Source organism: Monopterus albus, unplaced genomic scaffold, assembly GCF_001952655.1.
Source record: "Monopterus albus unplaced genomic scaffold, M_albus_1.0 scaffold436.1, whole genome shotgun sequence".
Lineage (NCBI taxonomy): Eukaryota > Metazoa > Chordata > Actinopteri > Synbranchiformes > Synbranchidae > Monopterus > Monopterus albus.
Window position 1 is genome coordinate 108047 of NW_018128316.1, and position 21514 is coordinate 129560.

At 39.6% G+C, this 21514-nt stretch overlaps 1 protein-coding gene and 1 long non-coding RNA gene across 3 annotated transcripts in view; one reads left to right on the top strand and one right to left on the bottom strand.

Annotated features, from left to right (window-relative positions):
• Positions 1-13710, top strand: part of LOC109952150 (galactosylgalactosylxylosylprotein 3-beta-glucuronosyltransferase 2-like) — an 89903-nt gene extending 76193 nt beyond the window's left edge. The window contains exon 4 of one of the 2 annotated variants that reach the window (XM_020587046.1): positions 11483-13694. In XM_020587046.1, coding sequence (XP_020442702.1) covers positions 11483-11569 — 87 coding nt within the window. In that variant the 3' untranslated portion in view covers positions 11570-13694. Of the gene's footprint in view, positions 1-11482 lie in introns of both variants that reach the window. The other variant, XM_020587045.1, reaches the window with a different exon arrangement.
• A 140-nt stretch (positions 13711-13850) lies between these two features.
• Positions 13851-21514, bottom strand: part of LOC109952153 (uncharacterized) — an 18255-nt gene continuing 10591 nt past the window's right edge. Inside the window, exons 2-3 of the long non-coding RNA XR_002273713.1 lie at positions 20287-20479; positions 13851-15761 (exon numbers count right to left, since the gene is read on the bottom strand). This is a non-coding gene — a long non-coding RNA (uncharacterized LOC109952153). The remainder of the gene's footprint in view (positions 15762-20286; positions 20480-21514) is intronic.

A 21514-nucleotide genomic window follows, 5' to 3' on the forward strand; every position in this document is an offset into this window, starting at 1 on the left:
ATCCGAAACACAGTGTGTGAGGCTGTCTATGTCCTCTCCATGAGGACTGCAGAGGATGTCCCAGTCTGTGGTGTGAAAACAGTCCCTCAGCTGCTCAATTGCCTCCTCTGTCCATACCTTTACTACCCTGACCTGAGGTGACACTTTTTTTCACCACTGTATTATACACTGGAAGTAGGTTAACAAGGTTGTGGTCAGAGTGACCTAGAGGGGGGAGGGGGCAGAGGTGTACGCCTTCTTGGCATTTGCATACATTAGATCCAGAGTTTTATTTTCCCTTGTGTGGCAATTTACATACTGGGTGAAGTTTGGGAGGGTGGCCGAGAAGGGGAGAGAAGCATAGTTAAAGTCCCCCAAGATAAGAATTAAAGCCTGGGGATGTTGTGTCTGCAGCCTGGCTATGGTGCTCAGCGCGCGCTGACATGCAGCCTTAGCGTCGGCTGAAGGATTAATGTACACTATCACCACAATCACATGGGAGTGCTCCCTAGGGATGTAGTACTCATGTGACATCATATCCAATGTTATGTAATACATATCCAGGACATTAACCCACTTACTATCCAGCTGGTGACTGTAATTTGTGCTTGTGCCCAGGCAAACTTTATCTCAACTTCGGTTGAATAAATTCATAAGTAATTCATACTGTGAAAAACTCATTACAGTAAATATTCTTGTTCCATTTAGAAAATGTTGGAGGACCAATTTAACTGTGGCATCAGATGATCATGGACAATGTCCATTTTAAACTACAGTATGTTCTGCTTCTCAGCTTACTCTAGGATATAAGTTGTGAAAACCTTTTATGGCCTAGCATGCTGTTTTACTATTAAACTTGCATACTTATGAGAAACTGTACAGTTTGAACTGTAGACCATATCCATGTTTCATGTTTTCCTTTTTGGCTTTATTTCATGTTAACTGTAGGGCTGTTCCAAATGGCATAGCACTGCTGTGTAAGGACTTGGCTAATGACAGTACATACAGTGCCTTGCGAAAGTATTCGGCCCCCTTGAACTTTGCGACCTTTTGCCACATTTCAGGCTTCAAACATAAAGATATAAAACTGTAATTTTTTTGTGAAGAATCAACAACAAGTGGGACACAATCATGAAGTGGAACGAAATTTATTGGATATTTCAAACTTTTTTAACAAATAAAAAACTGAAAAATTGGGCGTGCAAAATTATTCAAATCCACATAAGGGATGACGGCAACATTCATAGATCCTGGAATGCACAATGAGGGGCAATGTTCATTCCTATTACAGAGGCCCACTGAAATTTTTTTGAGGAAAAGCTGTGTTAGACTGCATATTGTTTATAGTAAAGTATTTTTATATACAAATATAAAAATGAAAATGTTTCTGGAGTGGGACTTTAATTAATTATAGAAGTTGTGCAGAAGCTGCCCATAGCTCTACACAGTGATCCATGTGTGTACTGTATGTGTTTCTATGCTGCTCCAAATGAGTCTGTTCTGGTTCAACTTGTCTTATTAAATGAGCTTAAAAATAAAGTGACACCTTAGTTATAAAACACTGAGCAGGCTGTAACACACAAGAGTGTGTCCATGTTTGAGAGTGGGGATGGTGTGTTCAGGGTGATGAGCTGTGTTGCTTTTACGCCAAACATAACGTTTTGCATTGTTGCCAAAAAGTTCGATTTTGGTTTCATCTGACCAGAGCACTTTCTTCCACATGTTTGGTGTGTCTCCCAGGTGGCTTGTGGCAAACTTTAAACGACACTTTTTATGGATATCTTTAAGCAATGGCTTTCTTCTTGCCACTCTTCCATAAAGGCCAGATTTGTGCAGTATACGACTGATTGTTGTCCTATGGACAGCGTCTCCCACCTCAGCTGTAGATCTCTGCAGTTCATCCCGAGTGATCATGGGCCTCTTGGCTGCATCTCTGATCAGTCTTCTCCTTGTATGAGCTGAAGGTTTAGAGGGACGGCCAGGTCTTGGTAGATTTGCAGTGGTATGATCCTCCTTCCATTTCAATATTATTGCTTGCACAGTGCTCCTTGGGATGTTTAAAGCTTGGGAAATCTTTTTGTATCCAAATCCGGCTTTAAACTTCTCCACAACAGTATCTCGGACCTGCCTGGTGTGTTCCTTGTTCTTCATGATGCTCTCTGCGCTTTAAACGGACCTCTGAGACTATCACAGTGCAGGTGCATTTATACGGAGACTTGATTACACACAGGTGGATTCTATTTATCATCCTTTGTCATTTAGGTCAACATTGGATCATTCAGAGATCCTCACTGAACTTCTGGAGAGAGTTTGCTGCACTGAAAGTAAAGGGGCTGAATAATTTTGCACGCCCAATTTTTCAGTTTTTTTATTTGTTAAAAACGTTTGAAATATCCAATAAATTTCGTTCCACTTCATGATTGTGTCCCACTTGTTGTTGATTCTTCACAAAAAATTACAGTTTTATATCTTTATATTTGAAGCCTGAAATGTGGCAAAAGGTCGCAAAGTTCAAGGGGGCTAAATACTTTCGCAAGGCACTGTACGCTCAGGTTCAATCAGAAATCTTGAAAGTAAATCAAGATCTTAAGTTATTTGGTGCACTTTATGGTACCATTTTCACTCATCTGAGGAGCAAGGTTTGAAACGGTGTGGTTTGAGTCAACTTGGGAAATACATGGTACACAAATGTAGTGAGTTAGTGTATGATAACCTGTCACCATCCAAAAAAATCAAATATTACCTTGTCATTGTCTGTGAAATAAGAGCACAACGGTGTTCTGGTTTCTCCTTCAGGACAGTGGTCAAGTTGTACACATTCAGGCCATCATACAGCTCTTCAACATGGGACTATGTTACATGCAGAACTGTCAGGGACAGCGTGTAAAGCTGCCGATATTGTTGAGGATGAACTCAATTAGAAGGCCAGACGAGTAAAAGCACTGTCTCTTTAATAAGAGCACTGGTCAGAAACAAACGATACACAATGAGTCAGCAAACTCACACATCCAAGGTATCCACAGGAAGAACGGCCAGTAAAGGAAGTCCATAAGTCGATGCACAGAATACAAACAGAATCAGAAGGGTTAGGCAGTAATCGATGGTCACAAGGCAATTCGGGGTCAGAGCTGGAATAACTGGCACAAGAAAAAGGGCTGGAAAGTCTGAACATGGGTTAGAACAATCTGGCAGCTTCTTGGTGGGAGGAAGCTGCCTATAAAGGGGTACCAACTGGTGCAAACAATTGTCACTGATTAGGATAAAGAGTAAGAGTCCATAGCTGCAATGACACCGTAACAAGAAGTGGTGTCAGAATAAAAGCACAATACCGGAAGCAGAAGAGACAGAATCATCATACAAAACAATGGCTCTTAAATGATAAATGTTAAATTATATTTTGAAGACTTTTAAAAGCAAACGAGAATGTTCAGCTATAAAATAATTTGTATATGGCAGACACTTGATCATTTTTTTTTCTGCATATCAACGTGTCCTGTTTAACCACAGTTAAGGAGTCTATAAAGGCTGATACATCCTCCAACTCCTCTATCTTGAAGAACAAGCAATACCAATAATTGAGCCAGTCTGTCTATTCATATAAAAATAATATAAAACAAAGGCATATGCAGGAGTGTGCCAAAGTCTCAGTTAACCGCAGAATATGAATTAATATCAATAATACACCCTATGCATTATTGCATGCAGAATAGTAAGGCTGCAAAATTCTGAAAGGGGGAACTGTTTGGGGTAGTAGGAATCCCCATTAATATACCTTTTTATCAAACTTCACCAAAAATGACAGACATGAGTCACTGCCCTCATGTATGTCTTCCCCTGCAAACAGTTGGTCTTCCAAGCCAGCAACCATTTCGGAGTAGTTAACAGGAGAGTAACATAAATCACTTAACCAGTCTGTAGGGATCTACAGTAGTTAGTAATTAATATTAAAAACAACCCCCATCCACCATAGTTTAATGAGAAAAAAATTCATTTACCTGCCAGGAACTCCAGCCTTAAGGCTCCAGTGTCCACTCCCACCTCTTCAATAAAGGTGATTATTAGTGGGTTTCCTGAGGATCCATTTTTATGACATGGCAATAGCTCACTCTAGGATGTCATTTCTTGACACACCGAAATGAAACTCTACTCCTGTCAATCTGTGAAGCCAGCCAGCGCAGAACATCATCTTCATTGTTAAAGAGGGTGTACTGATTAACAACTTCCAAATGAAAACAGTACATGGATTGAAATGAAATGCTAAGGTTCAAAATGTACAGTAATATTCCATCCACCCCAGAGGAGTCATTAAATGTATCCCGGGGATCAGGGTTTGCTGCCAGATGGCTTTCAGAGCTTTCAAAATTAAGAAATATACTATTGTCATGTTATCCAATAATTCCAATCTATATCTGTGTCCTGTATTACACTGAAAACAATACAGCAGCACATTATCTGATGTAATACCTCATCAATTTTATTCTTTGTTCAGAATAAACACTCACTTCAATTCTGATGCCTGCAACATATTCCAAAAGAGGTTGAGAGGAAGTTCCAGGGGAGGTTGGAGAGGACAAAGGAATTATCATTAAAATGCTGTAGCAGAATGCTTAGAAAAATTAAGCTTTTAAAAAGTAAAGATAATCATAAAATGATTTATGTGTGTTTTGTTTGAAATAATCATTAGTGAATGTGCAAAATAAAATGTGAAATGGTTGTATTGAAAGTATTGGGAAAAGTGATTTTACATCTAACAGAGTGAAAAGTACAGAATCACACAAGAGGAAGTAGACACACATCCCTAAAATGAGGAACTGTAAAGGTTTGTGTGCCTGCCACACAGAGAAGAGACACACACCATACTGAGGAAGTAACAAAAATGAGGGTTCAAGCCTAAAAGTAAAGATTTGACTGATAACTGTTTGATTAATGTCTAATCAATGATAATTCATGTTTAGTCAAAGTAAAGTATTCAAAATATAAAGATTTATGTTCTAATTTTGAGGCATTGATAGTTTTGTGTGAAATCAGTGTGTAATTCTGGTTGTTCTGTCAAAAAGCAATGATGGAATTTTGGCATTTCAGTCAGATGTGAGTTTCTTGTATTTTTGTTATGTATTCAGATGGTTTAGTTTTCTAGAAAAGAGGAACTAGAATCCAAGGCTGGATCACGGTGGGGCGGAGGCCGGTTACAGGCAGTGGGCTTGAACTGACAGTAAAAAATATGCAAAACTTCAGAACAATATGATTTTGCACGCCAAATAAGGTATCAACTGCAAACTGTGGCATCTGGTTGGATGAGCAGACAAGGACAACTGACTGAGAATCCTATAAAAACCGAGGCAAAAAGAGGAACAAGGGGTCTTTCCATGGCTGCGGCCGGAGGTTCTGTCCAGTTAAACATCTGACTTCCAGGAGACCGAGGACTGCAGAGAGGCAGTCCGGGGAGAGGGCAGGCATCCGCCTGTCAGAGGAGCAGCATGCCATCGTGGGAGAGAGAACCCCTTTTTGAAGTGCTTGGCCACAGGCATCGGCCTGTCAGAGCAGGAGCAATGCATGCCAACGTGGGATAATGAAACTGTGGCAGATCCTCACAGTTCAGCGGGGAAACTGAATTCCTGCTTCAAAGCTGATTAATGAAGAAATCATGAATTTTAACAAAAAGCCAAAACCCACCTGGCCTGGTGGGGAAAGGATGTCTTGAAAAGAAGACAGTTTTAGACATTTTCATGTCTTTAATGCTTTCCTGAGTCGCACAAGATTTGACCAAGAAAAACATTGTTTATCTGAATTTGTCCTATTTCTCTCTTCGAGAGTTTTGAGGATTGAACTGGATGAGCTTTGATATTTTTGTTTGTAAATTCTTTTCCCCTTGTGAAAGCTTGAATCATGGCAAAAAAGAAAAAGAGGAACAAACGATGGCCCAATCTGCCACCGCCCTACCCAGTGCCAGCTGAGAGCCAGATTGCGTGACAAAAATCTTTGTTGTTCAGATCAAGAGCTTAGCTTAACCATAATATTTTTTTAAGCTTCTATATAAAATTCCTGAAAAGGTTTAATACTCTCTGTGGTTATTGAGTCAAGTTCGATGTTATTGACATTCCTCTGATTTTGGTGAGTTAACAATTTTAAGTGGTAATGGTTAAGACACACATTTCTCAGTGTTTGGTTACCCAATTCCCAGTGAGTGCGATTACCTAAGTATTAGTGAGTGTGTGAGGTTGCATAACAGTTCACAGGGTTGACAGAAGGCCCAGACTGAACTGCTAAAATGATTTTTAGAAAGTTATATCAGAAAAAGATTTCATCTAAAACATCCAGTTATTTACTTGTCACATAATATACACTATTCTTTAACTATCCTATCCTCAATAACATCTTATGTCAACTAAATACTGTGCAAAATAGATATGGTCTTAAGTGTCCAGTGACACAGCTTTCATTGGTTATTTCAGACTAAATTTAACACTTCCTCAAAGAGCTAGAGTGTACTGGCTTATAAAAATTTCTCAGTACGGTGACATCTGAGGGTTTAAGGAGGTAGCTGCCACAATAAACTGCAGGTTGTTGTTATTTGGGAGGTTTGGGGTCTTATCCTGAATTAATAATATGAAAGAGGGAGGTCTGCAGGGAACTCTGTTCGCAGGTTCATGGTAGTGAATTACTGAGTGAATATCTCCATCATACAACCTCAAGCAGTGTTTGGAGCTTTAATATGTTTCAAATATGCCACCTTAGTGTGAGAGGTAAGCTTTATTCCTATGTCCAGGGGTTAGCGTATTGTGGCCTTCGAACACTACATCACTAGTTTTCAGTTTTAATTTTGATTTTACATGCATCCCAACTTTTTCTGATTTGGGATTGTAGTTCCTCTTGCAGTTCCTCTGTGGCTACCTTTATCTGGGTTCCTGTGTAGCCCCCTGGCCTCCTATAAATGAATGAATGAATGAATTAATTAATTAATGGCTTAATGTGATAAATATATTATGAAACATGGCATACTGCTTTTTTTAAGCAGCCATCATCCAGTTAAAGCCTTCATTTTAGGATAAGCTTCATGACTTAAATGGACACCTAACAATAAAGAAAACAAACAAAACAATTCCAGTATTTAAAAATGTAGTCTTATAAGCTTCATAAATGTGGTAATTATGTGAGATATAGAACCTGATTGCATCTTTTTTAACTGCCACTCTGAAAAACTTCAGCATTCTGAATTTTACCTGAGGATTGTCTACGTCCTCTGATATTATAATGTTTCATTTCTACAGTCCTGCCAGAACATGCTCAGGTTCTTCTGAAGGATGTGGTGTGGTTTCAGAATTTTTGTCTAGAACAGGAAAAAGACTGAATTATTAGTTAATACATTGTTAGCAAACAGACAACAGATGCACTGATAATTAAAATACGTAACCCTGGATTTAAATGGTAAACGGACTGTATTTATATAGCGCATATTTCACAGTGTGTTACACTGGCCAAAGTGCTTTACAGGAGATCATACACCGATGACGAGAGGCTGCTGCACACTGGCACCAGTTGAACCACCGGGAGCAATTTGGGGTTCAGTGTCTTGCTCAGGGACACTTAGGCATGCAGGGAGACCGGGAGTCCAACCACCAACTTGCTGGTTAGACTGCCCTACCTCGTGAGCCACTGCCACCCCAGCTGGTTTTAAGCTTTAAATTACTATTTTAACCAGCAATATAAGTACAGGCTTACTGTATATTTATTTATCAAGATCAGGTTTATGCCAGCTCCTGGACAGGAGTCAGATTCGGTCCCTGATGGAACTGTGTCCATGTCGGGGTCTGGACTGTGTGGGGGGTCTCTCCCTGCTGGTTAGGTCCCCAATTTGGGGTCTGGCCCTGACCTGCTGTAACACAGTGACCAGGGCATTACATCACAGATGCAATGCCACTGCTGGCATTAGTCCACAGGACAATGCAAGCAGTTGACACCTATCATTTGTATTACATCTAAGGTTAATCTTCCATTTGTGTGTAAAGTAAATAACCTTATGATTCTTGTTTAGTTAGCAGAGCATAGTGACGTGTGGAGACCTTTGATCTAATATTCAGATCTCAGAGAAAACACACAATGATCTATTTTGAAAGTTGAATATTGTTATATAAATAAAAAGGATATGATCTCCACTAATGTTAGCTGTTCCACCTCAGGTGTTGCTCTGTAATTCTGAAAGTAACCATGGTTAACCTGGTTAGCTGAGCAAGGTTAGCCGCTAACAAGAAGCAGCCTCTGATAATAGCAGCTCAATCACATTAAATAACTTAATTGAAAAAAGAATTCATAACTGCATAAATGATGAATAATCACAAAATTAAACCTACCCCAGATGAACCATTGTCCACCATCCCAGTGTTTGTTTTGCCACTTCTGCAAACTCAGGACCACACTACACTCTGGCACCAGCAACAGAAGTGGTTTCCGGTCAGATATGTCGTCTCTGACTTCTGTCAGCCACATGTCAATTATTTCCACCCCCATGTAAAAACCATGTCAGTCACCTTCGAAAACCAAAATATTGAACTGTGAAGGAAAGCTGAGGCTTGGGAGCAAAGGGGGAGGAGAAACATAAAAGCTGTCAAACGATCTGAAAATACCGATCAGCAGTTTTAAACAGTAAATTGAGTATAAATGATTACATGAATGCTGCTTTGGTTACAAGTTTAAAAGTTTGTTAATTTTAAATTATTGTTTTTATTTATGGAATTATTTTATTTGCTTGCGGTTTTAGGTTTATATTTAAGGTATTTTTCAAATTTACAATATTTTTTTATTTATTTACATTGAGCTGGCCTTGTTTTGATGCCATAGATACAGTGACATTATCAGTTTTTGCATAATTCTTAGTTTTGTTGATCAGTCAAGAGAAATCCTTACATAACTAACTATCTTAGACATCTAAGTAATGTCAAGTAGTAGTAACAACCCTAAAGCACCTTTGGCAAGGTTTGGCTGGTCTGAACTACTGTGACTGAAATCATTTTCTACTTATGCCCTCTCTGGCAGCTGTTACACACACTTTGATCAGATCACAGGACCTAAATCCCGACCTTGACAATGGAAGCCAGAAATGCTCATCTGATGGCCAGGGTCAGTATCTGGAAACAACTGACAGGTAAGGTAGTTAGAGCAGGGGAGTAATGGCAACAGACAGCAGTGACAGGACAAAAAAGGAGGAGGCAAGGTAGGAGCAGATGGAGACAGATGATAGCACTGGAGGAAAAGAAGACAGAGAACAGAGGAGGAAGAGATTGAGAGTGAACTCCAGAGAAAAGGGGATAGGTAGATGGAGTGATTGAAGGAGGAGATTTAAAAATAAGAAAGACAGAATGAAAAAAACAGATCTTGGAAACCGCAGGTGACAAAAATAATCTCAAGTACTTAATGTGCTCAAACAGTAATTTGAACATCTCCAATTTCCAGACCTCATCTGCTGATGAAGGTTGTAGGATTTGATTGAAAGTTTCAGAACAGCAGCTAATGTAATGGATGTAGTAGTGAGATCATTTTAAATTGCTCTTATTTTTGTATTTTGTATTATTGGACATAATTTTTTTGTCAAGAGCTGCTTTTAAAAAAATTAAATCAAGTTTGAATGAATAAGAATGTATACAATTAGTTCAAGTTAATTTGAGTGCAACACACAAACCTAAACTAAACTGCAGAACTGGCTGTGTTCATAGTTTATATGTGACAGGTTTTTTTGTAATGGTATGTTACTATAAGTAAGGCAAGTGGTATTTAAGGTGACTGTAACTGTAATCTGTTACTACATAATCATCTTTCCATTGCTTCCCTACAAATGCATCCTCCTGATGGGGAGAAACAAGACTGTCCTCCCCTCATGCTATTAAAGAAAAAAAAGCTTTAACCTGGTAAAGCTTTTGTCTCCAAGTTGCCTGAGGGAGCAAGAGAAAGACAGAGCAGGAGGCAGGGCTGCAAGGTAAAAGTCAGTGCAAAGCCTTCAGAGGAAAAGTGAACATGATGAATGAGGAAAACAGAGAGCAAACTGGGAGAAAGAGACAGAGGTGTGTGAGTTCAGGGGAACAGGGAGGCCACGCTGACTGCATAATTGGTATGTGCGTACACATGTGCACAGACTCACACACATACATTACAGTGGAGTGTGAAGTGATGCTTTAGTGGCTGCTACATTAGCTTCATTAGATATGCAAAGCAGCCAATTAGCACTTCCTGCTATATCCACATAGCAGGAAGTGACATGTTCCACCTGAAGAAGCCCAGATACAAAGGCAGCATTCAGAGCCAGCAGTAAATTAGCCCTCTGTGAGCCTGTGTGTGTGTTAAATTATAGGTTTATTAGCTGTAAGTTGAAAAAAAAATCTAACTCAAAATAAACTCAGTTGAATCTCTGAAGAAGAAAATGTATCCCTCTCCAGCAAAATGTCCATCTTTGCATCCATCTCACTGTTTTCTTGCCAACATATTGCTGTGAAATTGGCTGCAAATGCAAAACAAACAGCTGCAGTAAGGTATTGTATGTGCTTCGAAACTGTGTGTGGACTCCCTCCTGGCAGACTGCTGAGCATCAAATTCAACAGCAGGAGGATATAAGACAATATCTGCAGTGTCTTTGGTTTTGGCTGATGTTTCATCAGAGCATCAAAAAGCATGTCCAACAATAGAAATACAACTGCCCACTAGCTTTAGACAAGTATACTGGTATTTTATTAAAAACAACACAGTAGCCAGTCATTGTTGTTCCCCAATATGCAGCCTTGGGGGTGCATCATTCTGGTTTAATAAAGTTTGCACTTTATTTTATTCCTGTGGCTTGATCTGAAGTCAAGCCGTGTCCACATTATATTCAGTTATGGGGCCAAGCTGTATTGTTGCAGGTCTCAGATGTTAATAACACCCAAGTGGATCTGAACAAACTCATGAGCAGCTCTGATCACATGTACTGTAATTACCATCAAAGGAGAGAAAGGCTTTTGTTAAGTGTGATCAGTGAAGCACAGGTAAAATGACGTACATTTCTGCTCTTTCTGATTGCAGCAGCTTGAGCTGGCGGTGCATCATGCGGCCACTACTGGTGGTATTCTCTTAGTTCACATCGGCCACATTTTTCCATTTGGTCTGATTATTCTTTGGTCTACTCGGATTGAATCCGGTTGTCAGTGAATCTCTTTAGTTTTATAAATTTAAGTTTATATTCACTTTACAATCTCATTGTTGCTAGAAGGTAAAGATGGACTGTACTATTTTAAAAAAAAGTGTCCCATGATTTTTCAAAAGTTTTTTCAGACATTATTTTTACATTGACACAAAATAGGTATCAGCAACTTAAAATTTTTTACTTAAGCCTTTAGTCTTTCACAGTATCAGTAAAACTCCATCCACCTGCACCTGTGCTCTATTTATCCAAGCATGACAGCCTGTTCATTCTTTTCATTAGTGCCCAGCGTTTCCACAGTCAGCAGATTTTCTCTTTTTTTTTTAATTGTCTCTTTTTCAGGTGCTGGTTTGGCACACTCGCACAGAGAAACCACACCTTGTAAACGAGCCCAGACTTCGAAAGGACCCTGTGGTCATTGAGGTGTGAGAGGAACAGCAGCCAGAAGCTGATTGCAGCTGCTCATCATCTCTTGGCTGGGACTAACAACAGCACCCTGCTTTTTCTACTAATTGGTTTAATACAGTCTGTTCATCCTGGACACAGACTCCAAGGGAGCTGCATGATTCAAGACTTCCAGCTGCCAGTCAAATGTGCTTTGTGTGAACTGAATGGCATGGGCTGAATATGCTCACTTTACAAACTGGGATGGTTCATTTCTTCCATCCATGGCTTGCTCATGTAAAACACTGAAGTATAAATGTAAAGAAAATATCATGTTGTTCACTTAAAAAGTGCCATGTGAATCATAATGTCATTTTTAATCATTAATACATGATTGTCAACTGTTATACCATGATATAATTACCCTAAACAAGGGTTGTGGTCCTGATAATTGGTAACTTCCTATATTTTATGACAATGGTTTTGTAGTGCTAATGTTTCTCAAAGTTCAAGAAATTTTTTACATTTTGGGGAATATGTTTATTTGTTTTCTTTCTGAGGAGAAGGGATAAAGCATTGGTAAGGATCCAGAATCAGGGCATGGTTTGCATCAAGTTGCATCAAGCAAGAAGCAGCTAGTCTGTCCATCTTTGTTCACCTGTTTCATTTAACCCATGCATAAACTGAAACAGTAAAAGAAAAAATGTCAGGCTGTAGTTTTTCAGGGAAGTTATATGATGTAATTACTGTGTATCTTTGGGAAAAACATCTGGGTGTGCACCAGAAATGCTCCGCAAAATTACAAGGCCGATGGATATTTTGCTATTCAGGAAGAACTATCTCACAATCACAGATTGTCATTTTTTTACATTGCTATTTAATGTTTTAAACAAACTACACAGAATGTAGTCTAATTAGCTTTCAAGGTGCTGCTCCCAGTCTTTAAGATAAATATGTCTCCACTTCAGCTGCATACTTAACTCGAAACAGGCATTCTTTTCTCATCTTGCTACTGGAAGATAGCAAGTAAGTGTATTTGCAAACATACAGAATGATTTATTTCATAACACTCCATACCTCTTTCACTGAGCAAATGAAGATGTTTGAAGGGAAGCTCTTCACTCCTTTAATCACCTGCCAAAAGTCTTTGCTTCATTTCTACTGGAAGAACAGCACCTTTCTCCATGTCTTCATGGTGGCTCAGTTGCCAATTGGAGGCAGACAAAAGCAACTAGATTTTCCAGCTCTAGTCCTACCTCTTTTATGTCTCAAATTCATTGTGGTAATTACTGATGCCTAAATGCTATATAATCATCAAATCATTGCCCAGCTCATATATAATGATCTCAGTGGACCTTTGCTCTGCTCTTAGCCTGTATTTATGTTAGGAAAACCCACCATAAAGTGTCTTAGTAAGGTGTAACAGACAGACTGCTAGTTTCACAGCTCAGATGTGTAAAAAAAAGGATATTTTTATAACAGTATTATACTGGACACACAAGTTTAAAGCGAAATTAACGTGTTAGTGTGCGATGTATACTGGAAACAAAAAGAGGATTAAATCCAGGATTCAACAGCCTTTATTCCACATGACTCTGCTGTAAAATGTGGGACAGAAACAAAGGAGCAAACAAAATTCTCAAAAGATAAATCAACACGTTTACAGTTGAGAGTCACTGGACAAAGATGAACGCAGAAAACCATTTCTGGCTATTTATTGTTCTACTATTCGGAAATCACTTTTTCTCTCTCTGTACTAGGCACCAGAAAATGTAAACACATTGGAAATAAACCTGGAGGACAATAGAGTTATCAAATATATGTGTGTGTTGTTCACACTACCCACATGTACTGTATAACAGGGTGCTACAGTTATTGCATGACAAAGAGAGAATGGATCTCTGCATCGGCACTCGGCAGTGTCGCTGTAGCTCTGTGCGTGGATGTGTGTATGTGTGCTTTGTTCATTTCTGCTCTTGCTCTTCTGTCCTTAGCCTCTAGATACACGGATTGTACAGTGATGATGGACCTATCCAGCGTTTTCATACAGGACCCTTTTCTAGCACTGTCCAGTCCTGGTCCACCTCATCAGCCTCTTTTTGCCAGCCCAGTGCTGTGATTGGTCATCCACGTTTATTTGCTTCAGATTAACTGTGCTTCTCTTGTACTGCATATAACAAAACACCACAATAAAGATGGCAAAGTCAGAATGTACTATTATAGCATCATATATAGGAGAAATGTTTTTGATGTCCCATTGCTCCAATGTTAAGTGGATTTTCTATCCTGCAGTTGGAACTGAGGTGAAAGTTCACTATCTCTGCTGTTCTCCGCCAACAATCTGAGAGGCAAATCCACAACACGATAGAACGAGTGATATAGTACCTGCTTTGCTATTTAAAGTCCAGAAAAGACAAACTGCTGTGATTTCAGCGGTGCTTTAATTTGCCCCAGGGAGTGCAGGGAGAAGCAGCATATTTTAACAACAAGGAATGTCTTAATTGGGTCAGAGACCCGTTTTCACTGAACCCAGCTTGTTTGAGTTTAAAACATCACAGCAAGGCTACCAAAGACACCAAGGGGACCCAGGGGCTGCCCAGCAATTACTGAGACTTAAAGGGGATCCTTGACATTTGTTTTTCTTTTTTTTTTAACTGACAGTTTGAGAAACCAGGTTGGACTGATCTATTCATCTGCTTAGTGATGCTGGGTAACAGGCCAGATGGTGTCTGTCACATTCAAATATATCAGTGGTTCTCAACCTTTTTTAGCTTTTGACCCTTTTAAGCTAAGAAATTCTATTTGTAATTGTGTTTTCTAAAAAGAGCTATGATGAAAAATGACTTTACAAACTGGTCTGCACTTTTATACAGATAAGCTCTTCCTCTGCAAAGAAAAACAACAAAACCTGCCTGGCATGTTATAATTTATGGATGAACATGGCCTCCATTCATTTCATCTACACTATGTATGCACAGCCACATGGTACGCAGCTAATAAGTAATGCATATACAGCGGCTCTGTCCTGTTTGTTGACAGGTCTATCAGCACCACCAACCTAAAATGCATATTGTGATCCAATCACTTAAATAAAAAGACCTATGGTGATACAATATGTCACTACCCATATACTGACTCCAGACACAGGTTATATGTTTATAGCAGGTGAAAATGGAGCAAAAGAGGTGGTTGACAAAGTTAAAACCCAGACAGATGTGTTGTTGGAGCTGTACTACAACTAGAACACAGCTAGTTTACGGGTATGCTGGATTTTATAAACAGAGGGATAATACTGGCCCCATTCTGTATATTGGTCCAAACCTGCAAGCTAATATGAAATATTTAAACACTGGTTAGAAAACTGAAGAGCTAAACACAGTTAGGAAGGATAATGGGCTAAATCACATGAATATAAATGATCTAGCTTCATTTCAAATGCATAATGTATCCACAGTGGACACCCCAACCTGGTTGCAAGTTTGTAATGACTCTGCCTCCACTCCCACCTAATGGTCATGAAGTCATTATACACTCATTAATCATTTCATGGGAAGAGGGACAAAAGAGAGTGACCGGACAAAATCTAAGAAGAAAATCCATTATACTATTACACAACAGCCCAAGCTATAAAAAAGATGGAATAGGTAATCAAAGCTTCTTCTCTTTGGCTGTTAGAGAGGCTGAAGGAGTGCGGTCATTACTGCACTGGGCTTTGCAAAGTTAGGGAACAGAACATTATATATGACCATTTATTAACTTTTAGGACCTGAAGAATGGAACTCTTTCACAGGTGGTATAGAGGAAAAAGACAAAATATTTCTGACCATTTTATTTAGGTTACAAGAAACACAGTAAACATGTCAGTGTGCTCACTAAAATATAAATGAGTGGAGAGACTGGAGTGGAATAACAATGAGTCAAAACATTAAAATGAGTTAATCACCACCATAACATAAATTAATCACCATTATGCTTTAGACAGATGACACATTTGTGTCTGCTCTGTGTGCTACCTGGCTCATGCTCCACTGTCCTTGCTGCATGTTGTACAATTTTTGTCCTTGGCTGACTGGCATCCCACCCTGCTACTGCATGCCCATGTAGCCACTGTTGGGTATAGCTATGCCTGGCATCATGGCCCCTACCCTCATGATGGTGGTGGGTGGTGCAGCTCTGGCCACTCCTGGGGTGAAGCCCTGAGGAGTGAACTACATCTGAGGCTGGCCCATGTACATACCTGCTGGAGCAAAGACACAATGAATCAATCACACAGTATTAGATTTGTACAGGATGTCCTGTTAGCTTTCCACCAAGCAAACTTTCTATTAAACAAAAAGTAAATACATTGACTTTTGAACAAACTGCCATTAATCCAGTTTTGCTTTGATTTACTACAAGAAAATACATGACATGACATCTGGAAAAATGTGTTTTTCAGAAAACTAATATTAAACAACTTCAGAATGTCAGGCTTCCACATAAGTGAGCTAAAATATTTAAAACTTTTAAGACTTTAAAACAACATGTAAGCCAAGACCACTACAGTCACTAGCTATGTGACTGGAAAAATCTGTGGAAAACACTTTGTGGTCCTCACTAGAAAAGTGGTTTATAAATTAAATGAATTTTTTAAACATTATTCAGTGTCAACACCCACTGCACCATGTGTTTGGGTGTCAAGATAATTTTACAATTATAATGCTCTCATGTAATCCCAACTGATATCTAATACTATTTACAGTTGGCATTTCTTCAGCAATAGCCCATCAGCTTTGGTGTGGCTGTGGCTCAGGAAGTAGAGCGGGTTGTCCCCTAACCATAGGGCTGGCAGTTTGATCCTTGGCCACTCAAGTCTACATGTTGAAGTGTTCTTGGGCAAGATACTGAACCCCAAGTTCCTCCTGGTGATGTCACCAGTAAGTGAGCGAGTGGATGGGCCAATAGTGTAAAGTGCTTTGAGTGTGCTTCCTTGCATAGAAAAGTGCTATATAAATATAAGACCATAGCTATTCAATGTATTTACACTCTGTAGTTACCTCTCCATATAGTATAGTTAAAGTATATAAATCCATTAAATGTAGTTTACATAGTTATTGGCAGAATCTGCCACTCCAGCGAGATTTGGATCTGGTTATTCACAGGAAACAACAAAGCATTAAGTTCAGAATTAAAGACGCAATAATTTGATCTCATTACTACAAGGCTAACTGTTCACTCCGCACTTTCTTACTGCCATATCAGACCTACTGTACATTAAGTTACTGCTGAAACTAACAGAATATGTATTACTGCTGCTGTTTAACATTAAAAGTATTCAGTAGAAAAACATTTGAATGCAATTTTATTGTGAAGGAATGAATGCAATGCATTCAGCCTAGAGGTTAGTCCTCAATACATCAACAAAACAAGCCAGTCATTTTTGTCAATTGCTGTTAGCAGGAAAGTTAGAATTATTGCAAAGGGAGAATAAAACAAGCAGAGACAGCCCCATTGAGTTGTTGGCTGGATAAAGAGCTGCAGGTGACAGACTCTTCTGTTGCATGTCTAACCCAGGGTTTGATGCTACAGGTTCTTTCAGCTTCTGGCCAGAGCCTCAGCACTCAGTTGTGAAAGTGATGATAAGGGGGTCCAGAGGATGCCTGGGGGGACACAAGGCAGTGACATGGCAACAAAACAGCCAAATTTGCCCCCAACCCAGCCATCCCCTCACAGCACCAAACAGAGAACAAACCGTGGGGCATTGTGATGTCCCTCCTAATTCTACACACCTGGTTCCTGTGAAAAGCCAAGATGACATCATCAGCTGAGTCGAGAAAAAAAAAAAGACAGACAGCTGTTGATCTATTGTTGTTCAGATTGCCTCTTCTTTTTGATTTCCTTTGTTGTTGTCTGAGGCAAAAACAGCACAATTGACAAAAAAGAAAGCTGCTGGAACAATAACCCACAAGTGTCTATTGACTAACGGTGGCTAACCAGGAGAGTAGGAAGGAACAGGACGGACAGGTGAATAGACACTAACCAGGAGGATTGGCGAACAAAAAAGGAAAACTACAGCACAGGAACTGTCAGCGTGGATATCAAAAACAGAATGTCTAGCTAGCTTAATGGAAAAAAAACAAAGAGATCCACAGCACAGGAACTGTACTTGGAAGCTTGGAAGTCTAGAGACGAATAACACAAAACAACATAACCAACGCACATAATGTGATCCACAGCACAGGCACTGTCAGCGTGGAAAACAATATGACAAATAATACATACCACGAATATAGGGTGGTTACGGGGTATGCAAGCTAGGTAAGGTAAGTAACGTAATGCTCCGGTGACGACGGAGCGTCTGCCAGAGGTATAAATGAGGACAGGTAATCAGTGGGATGCACCCCAGCTGTGCACACCGACAAACGAGTCGCTAATTACCGAATGCAACACAGCTGAGGTGCAGATCCCGCAGGTCGAGAGAACAGAGGAGAGAAAGGCGGAAGAGAGGCAGGTCACGCCGAGCGGACCTGACAATTACAGATGGAGGATAATCACCTTTATTGGCCAAGTATGTTACACACAAGGAATTTGTTTACAGTACAGAACCGAGGCAGCCATCTGTGGCGCCAACTCAACCGATGGCTCTAACCACTGGGGGCAACGGGGGGTTCAGTGTGTTGCCCAAGGATACCTCGACATGTAGACTGCAGACACTGTGATTCGAACCTCCAACCCTCTGGTTGGGAGACCACTGCTCCACAGTCCCCCCCCCCCCCTTTTTTTTATAAGGATATTCACATGCATAACTGTTCTCCAAACTAGAAACTAGGGATCAGGAAGCTCCAAAGAGCCACAAGGTCAATCAGAGATTGATTATAGGACTAATAAAATAACAAACATACTGCATGTCTGGCAGTTTTCTAAAAGTGATTATCAGGATGTCCTTATAAGTCCCTAAAAAGCATCCAGTTAATCCAAAATGCTGCAGCTAGCCTCCTCTCCTCTCCTCTCTCTGTAGTGGTGGCATCTATATGCCACCACTACATGTCACTAATTGTATCTCCGCTCTCCTGTAGTGTGTCCTCTCTCTCTCCCTGTACCTCTCTGCAGGTAGCCCTAGCTCTGGAGCTGTATGTTTTTGATGGGCAGTCACTGGCCACATCAACCTGCCCAGTGTTCGTTGTGTCTTGTTGCTTTTCTTTTCTTTCTCCTCTATCGAATCACCCCAACTGGTCGAGGCCGAAGGCCACCAACCAAGAGCTGGAGTCTGTCAGAGGTTTCTTCCATTAAAGGGAGTTTTTTTCTCCTCACTGTCACTAAGTGCTGCTCAAAGGGGATTTATTGTTTTTTTTCTCAACAATAATAATAATAATAATAATGTTAGACCTAGACATTGTTATGTAAAGTGCCCTCAGATGATTTTGGTTGTGATTTGGTGCTATACAAATAAAACTGAATTGAATTGAATAAAAAAAAACTGTAGTTTTAACTATTTTATTTATTTATATGTGATGGTGCTGCAGTAAAACCTGCATTAAATGGTTCTTTTGGTCATTTAAGGGCAGAAACACAAGCTATTCCATTCCATTCCATTCCAACTTTATTTATAAAGCACTAGAAACAACCAAAGTGGACCAAAGTGCTGTACAGTGTAAATAACAATATACATTAAAAATCAACATAACTTACATAATGTACAGATAAAATCAACACCAATATAAAATATCAAAAAGCCAACGAGAAGTTTTCAAAAGGGACTTGAAAACAGGTAAAGAAGAGGCTTGTCTGGGCAGTTGTAAATCATTCCACAATTTGAGAGCAGCAGCCGCAAAGGGACGATCAGCTTTGTTCTGGGCACACTCAAAAGAAACTGATTAGCTGACCTCAAAGAACGCGTAGGCATATACCAGTGAAGCAAGTCAGATAAATAAGAAGGTGCAAAGCCATGAAGGGATTTAAAAACAAATAATAAAATGTTATAGTGGATCCTAAAATAAACAGGTATAACCATAACCATAACATCTGACATCTTAGCTTCCATTTTAGCACTGTTTTGGAAATAGTTGGTTATGTAGATGTTACTGCTCCACAAGGTTCACCAGCTAGTCTCTAATTGAGTCTGTCTGCTCTTTAGTACTAAGTATTAATGTACAGTTGGCTTATCAGAGATTTTATGTTGAGACGAGCTGCCTGTGAAACCAAAACAATGAACTAAAGATACCAAAATGCACAGTAGAGCTGAGAGTTAGATGATGATGATGGGCTTATTGTTCAGTGGCACTTTTCACATAGCCACTGTTTCAATCATAAAAATAACAGCAGCCTCTGCTACACATTCAACCTAAACACAACTTCACACAAGCTAAAACAGTAAGGCTAGTGGCCACAAAGCAAGTCACAGCAATGACATTTGCAATGCAAGCACAGCAAAAGTAAATGATGCAAAACAAGATGAAGGTTGACCTTGCTTGTTGCCACTAAAAAGAAAATGAAAGGCTGACAATCAATGAAAAGCTGATTGCTCTATTGTTAGGCAAGCTGCTACCAAATATTGGGCCATGGTTTGTTGAATAGTGTAGCTATACCGCTATCTGTATTCAGATGATATACAGTATAGGTTGAAATATAGGCTGCAGAGCTCAAATCAGGAAAGGACTTTGCTGTGAGTGGGTTTTTGCTCAAGTTTGAAGATATGAACATGTGGAGCTGCTGGAAAGGATGATCAAGCTCAGCTAAGTAAGCCTGCCTAATTAAGGGTTAATAAAATGCAACATGTGTGTTACCTTGCCCTGGAGCAAGTTGTTGCTGGCTCTGTGGCTGGCTGCCCACTGAGCTGCTGGCATACAGAGATAGGATAGAGTCTTTAGATAAAAGCTTCTTCTCCTCTGCCTTGGTGGTTGTAGTGGTGGAGGTAGAGGAAGAGGCAGAGGAGGTGGTGGAGAGGTCTGTCTGCAGAGGTGCTGAACTGGAATCAGCCTATGAGGGAGACAAAAGGGGGGAGGGGATAAAGTGAAATGTCATAAAATACATATAGTTTCACCAAAAAGTATTTTTAATGTTATGCTATATGTTATACAGTTACACAGTATATTATACTGTACATGACTTGGGCAACCTTATGGATGTCCACCTTCAGGTAAATACAAGGTAGTTTTGGATGTACCAGCTGGGTCATATTCAACATGCTGCTGAACAGAAACAATGCTCTCACTAATCAGTTGGTTCTCACCACCTCTGTGGGTCTGCATCTGCAGCCAGATAGAACCATGAACTAAATAAAACAACCAAGTTAGAAACACTAACTAAAATCTGAAATTGTCTGAAGAGACACTTAGCAAACAAGATCACAAATCTGAGCAGACATTCGATGCCAACTTCTGGGACTTGACAGCTGATGACAGGCTGTGCTTTGAACATATTTTGGTCATCACCAAAGAGGTACTGGGCTACCATATCTACCCTTATCCCAACATTACTTCATGTTATTTAACATTTAATTGGTGAAATTCTTGGTCTTCTTTCACATTGGTTGACAAACAGTCATTATCTACAATTGTCAATTTTGTGGTGTTTTTGCTCATGTTGGTCTTGATTTGATTTGATTTGATTTATTCTTTCAAACATGTAACAACAGTCAATATGTCAACACATAATTTCACACATATCCACAAATGCATTATCAATTTGCTTATACCTAGTACATGCTTGAACGGAGTAGGAAGAAGTTAGACTTATCTAGTCCTACCCCCTAACATCATCTTATCATCATTGGTTTGCAAGCAGTATTACTACATAGATAATTTTGTTCTGCACCACGCTAGTGATATACTAAAACAAGACACTCACAATGTTACACCTGATTAATCGTTAAGCCTGTTCTTGCCCATATCTTGATTGACACATACCTTTATATTTGTGTTTAAACTCATCAATTCTCTTACTGTTTTTTATGTCCACACTTAAATTATTCCATAGTTTTACCCCACTTATGGAAATACAGAATCTTTTTTT